At 32.7% G+C, this 3,910-nt stretch overlaps 1 protein-coding gene across 1 annotated transcript; it reads left to right on the top strand.

The window, feature by feature from the left end:
* The first annotated feature begins 453 nt into the window (after positions 1 to 453).
* LOC132715506 (putative nuclease HARBI1) lies at positions 454 to 3,273 on the top strand. The gene is made up of 4 exons (XM_060698510.1): positions 454 to 1,165; positions 1,746 to 1,881; positions 2,529 to 2,679; positions 3,076 to 3,273. The coding sequence occupies exons 1-4, from the start codon at positions 646 to 648 to the stop codon at positions 3,271 to 3,273; spliced, it is 1,005 nt and encodes a 334-aa protein (XP_060554493.1). The 5' UTR covers positions 454 to 645.
* The last annotated feature ends 637 nt before the right edge of the window (positions 3,274 to 3,910 follow it).

Here is a 3,910-nt window from a genome sequence, read left to right as displayed (position 1 = left end):
TTTCATGTAATTTACGTCATGCCCATGATAGGATATTAGCATTCGTTAAAATTTAGTACGACGATGAAAACGTGTGATTATTGACGTATTAATTTCAAAACGGACAATTACACAATACTGAACAGGTAGAATAGCCTTACATGTATAATTTGCGGGTCACAAGACATTATAACATCGACAGGTCATAGCGGACTTGTTAAGTTTTAATCTAGCAGGAGGAAATGTTGAATTATTTCAGGATTTACTCTACGAGGGAGATAATAATATTTCATTGACGCAGTCACTGATAGTGAACACGCATCAACTCTTGAATTATAAAAATGTGCACTTTCAAACATTAACATTTTGTCTTGCTCGCTCAGCTGTAGATTGATTTTGTATTCCTAGAGCTTTTTGTTATATACGACGGTCGCCCTTCGTAAAGACATACATCTAATAGCATGTAATATCAGGGGCCAGTTTCTCAAAGCTCTGTTAAATTTAACCGTCCGTTAAATCCACTAACGCACGGTTAAATTTAACCTTTGTGTTAAATTCTGTTGCTCAAAATTAACGCTCACTTTAACTGCCACTTTAACAGCTGAATCTGTCTGTTAATTTAATCAAGGTTTGAACCTCCGTTAAAATTTAACAGAGGAATCAAATATGGCTGCTTTCATGTTAGTTCCTATTAGAAGAGAACGTCAGTTTCGCTATACCTCGCATTTACATGAAATGACTGACAGTGAAATGATACGCAGGTATAGATTTAGTAATGAAGGTGTGAATTATATTGTAAATTTACTAGAAAATGACATAAAAAGGAGTACGAAAAGAAACCATGCCATTTCACCACGTACCCAGGTGTTGCTAGCATTAAGATTCTTTGCATCTGGTTCCATGTATGAAGTCATTGGGGATACCTGCGGATTTAGCAAAAGTACAGTGTCAAGAGCGTTTGACAGTGTCACAGATGCACTAGTAAGTCACATCCATGAGTTTGTGAGCTGGCCACATGAGGAAAAAAAGAAAATTTCTTCACACTTTTACGATATCGCCGGCTTTCCTAATGTAATCGGCTGCATTGACGGCACACATGTGAGGGCACCAAAGACCGATGAGGCCTCCTTCGTAAACAGAAAAGGCTATCATAGTATTTCTGTACAAGCTGTCTCTGATAATGAAGGTATATTTTCACTTTTTTTACACAACCGATTGTGTATCACGATCTAGGTCAAAGCTGCTTATAACAATAAATAATAAACGAACTTTGGGCAAATCGGTCTAAAGATGAAACGGTATCACTTTCCGTATGTTCACGGATATCTATATATATACTTAGTGCAAGCAGTCTACTTTTTAATTATTTTGGATAATTTAATTTAAAAATTCAAAATTGCGCCTTTATTAACCTACTTACAACTTATTAATATTGTCTAGAAAGTATGATCAGATACGCGTAAAGGAATTCTTCAATCTTTAAAGTTCTAAGATTAAAAAAAGAGATTTTTTTCAACTTCGTGAAGGTACCATGAAGTCATTAAAAATCAGATGAATTCATAACATAACTGTTAAAAGTCATTCATTTCTTGTGTAAGGAGACTCTACACGGTTTGTCTTTAACTACCCCAAAAGTTCATATGACACCTCAAGACTACTCCAAAAGTACCCCAAGACCAGTGTGTCTAGCTAATATAATAATGACTCACAAGTTTTATCAATATTTTAATTTTAACTATGTATTCATCAAGTATGTTTTATTATAGGTAAATTCACGAGTGTAAATGCAAGTTGGCCAGGTTCTTGCCATGACAGTCATGTTTTCAGAACATCGGGGCTTTGTCAGCGTCTTGAGAAAGAAAACAAAAGTTTTTCAGATGGGGTCCTTCTCGGTGATAGCGGGTATTTATACTATTTGGTTCAATCTATTGCTTAACATTTTATAAAAGATGGAAACATTTGATTTGTCAATTCAATTTACAGCCTAGTTATGCAATTTTAATTTATTTATATTAAAAAGGGACTCATGCGCTTGACAGAAATAATTGTAACGGGAATTTATTTATTAAATAGATAATTGATAACAGCTCGAGGTGTCATAAAGCTGCATGTTTTTTCAGTTGCCACCTAAAAACTTTCATTGATAATATAGTTTTGTTTCTTAACGGACAATCTTCAAACTTAATCTTAAGATACGACTAATTGAGTAGACCATGACTCTTGAATAATCTTGATAATCAAGTTATAATGCTGCTTGATATTTATTATAACTTAAAGGTTAAATTATTGAATTGTGCTTTAATTGTCTAGGCCGGATTTGATTGATTTTTGTCATTAACTTATGTAGTGTCTTATTCATGCTTGTGCATAACCTCCATTTAGAAAAGACGGCTTATATAAAAATGAACATAATCTTTTAATTATTTGACCATGACATTCAGTGCTCTTCCTCCGATTTGTAATAAAAAGTGGGAGCATATAATGTCCCCACCCAATGGTGGCTCTTCTTATTATCTTTGAATAACATTACACTGAAATTACATTTGTAGGTATCCATGTAGACCTTTCCTAATGACACCATTCTTGGCGACAGATACAGTTGGAAAAATGCGCTACCAAGAGAGTCACACAAAGACACGTGTAACTATAGAGAGAGCTTTTGGACAGTTGAAGCGTCGCTTTCATGTTCTTCATTCAGAGGTAGCGGACTTTTTTTTATAAAGAATTGTGTAAATATTTATGTAATTGTAAAAATACAATTGTCACATTAATTTATCGGACATTGAAAATATAAACATACAACAAGGATACATTTTAAATGGTTTTCTGTTCAATCTAGCACAATGTTGACATACATGTTTACACATTGTGCAATGTATTTCTTATTTTGTCACAAATTCATTTTCTTATTAATAATAAATAATTTAAAATATTCCTAATTACAATTTAAAAGGTAAAATGTTGATTTTATTGAAGTATTACACTTATATTTACCAGGCAAGTGATTTTTTAAATCATGAATTTTCTTTAAAAATTTATCCTAGTATTTTGTATGAATATAATTATATAGTAATAAATTTCTGTTCTGTTCATCAGATGCGGCTTGCTCCTGCTAAGGTGTGTCGAGTTGTTACTGCATGTGTTATCTTGCATAACATAGCTCATTTTCTTCATGAATCAGATGTAGAGGAGTTTGAAGAAAATGACTTGGATGTCGGCAATGAAAGATGTTTAAACGATAGGCGAGATGGGGCAGCAGTTAGAGAGTTTTTCGTACAGCAATATTTTGCTTGAATTCTATTTCCCATTGGGAAATCACATTTACAGAATAATGACCAAATGTGTGTCTTTATAAGAATTTATTGCTTTACACTTAAACACAAGATCACATAGTCAGGCATACAAAATGTATCAATGTATTAAAATATCATAAAACGTGAAAAAAATCCATTACAAACTACATATTGTTAGTAAACTTTTGTTAAAATGAGACATTAATTTGTTGTACATATATTATTAGTTATAAAGATCGTTGACAGGTTATATGGCCCTATATAAACGCTTTTTGTAAATATAACCCGAGCCGTTAGGCGAGGGTTATATTGCAAACAGCCGTTTATATACGGCCATTTTACCCATGAACAATCTTTATAATGAATTTATAATATAGCAAGCATCATTTTTAGAGAAAAATTGTTAGATTTCTTCATGAATCGACAGAAGTCGTGTATATAAAACTATATAAACGTCACGATTATCCAATGAAAAGCGACGTTACAAACGTGCAGTATTATAAATATATATACATGTATATCATTATAAAGCTGCATGCACGTTTGTTACGTCACTTTTTATTGGATAATCGTGACGTGTATATAGATTTATATATACGGCTGCTGTCCATTTATGAAGATAAAATGATGCTTGCTGT

Source organism: Ruditapes philippinarum, unplaced genomic scaffold (assembly GCF_026571515.1).
Source record: "Ruditapes philippinarum isolate M1 unplaced genomic scaffold, ASM2657151v2 ctg11722_1_1_1_1, whole genome shotgun sequence".
Taxonomy (NCBI): Eukaryota; Metazoa; Mollusca; class Bivalvia; order Venerida; family Veneridae; genus Ruditapes; species Ruditapes philippinarum.
This window is presented reverse-complemented; position numbering and strand designations above follow the sequence as displayed.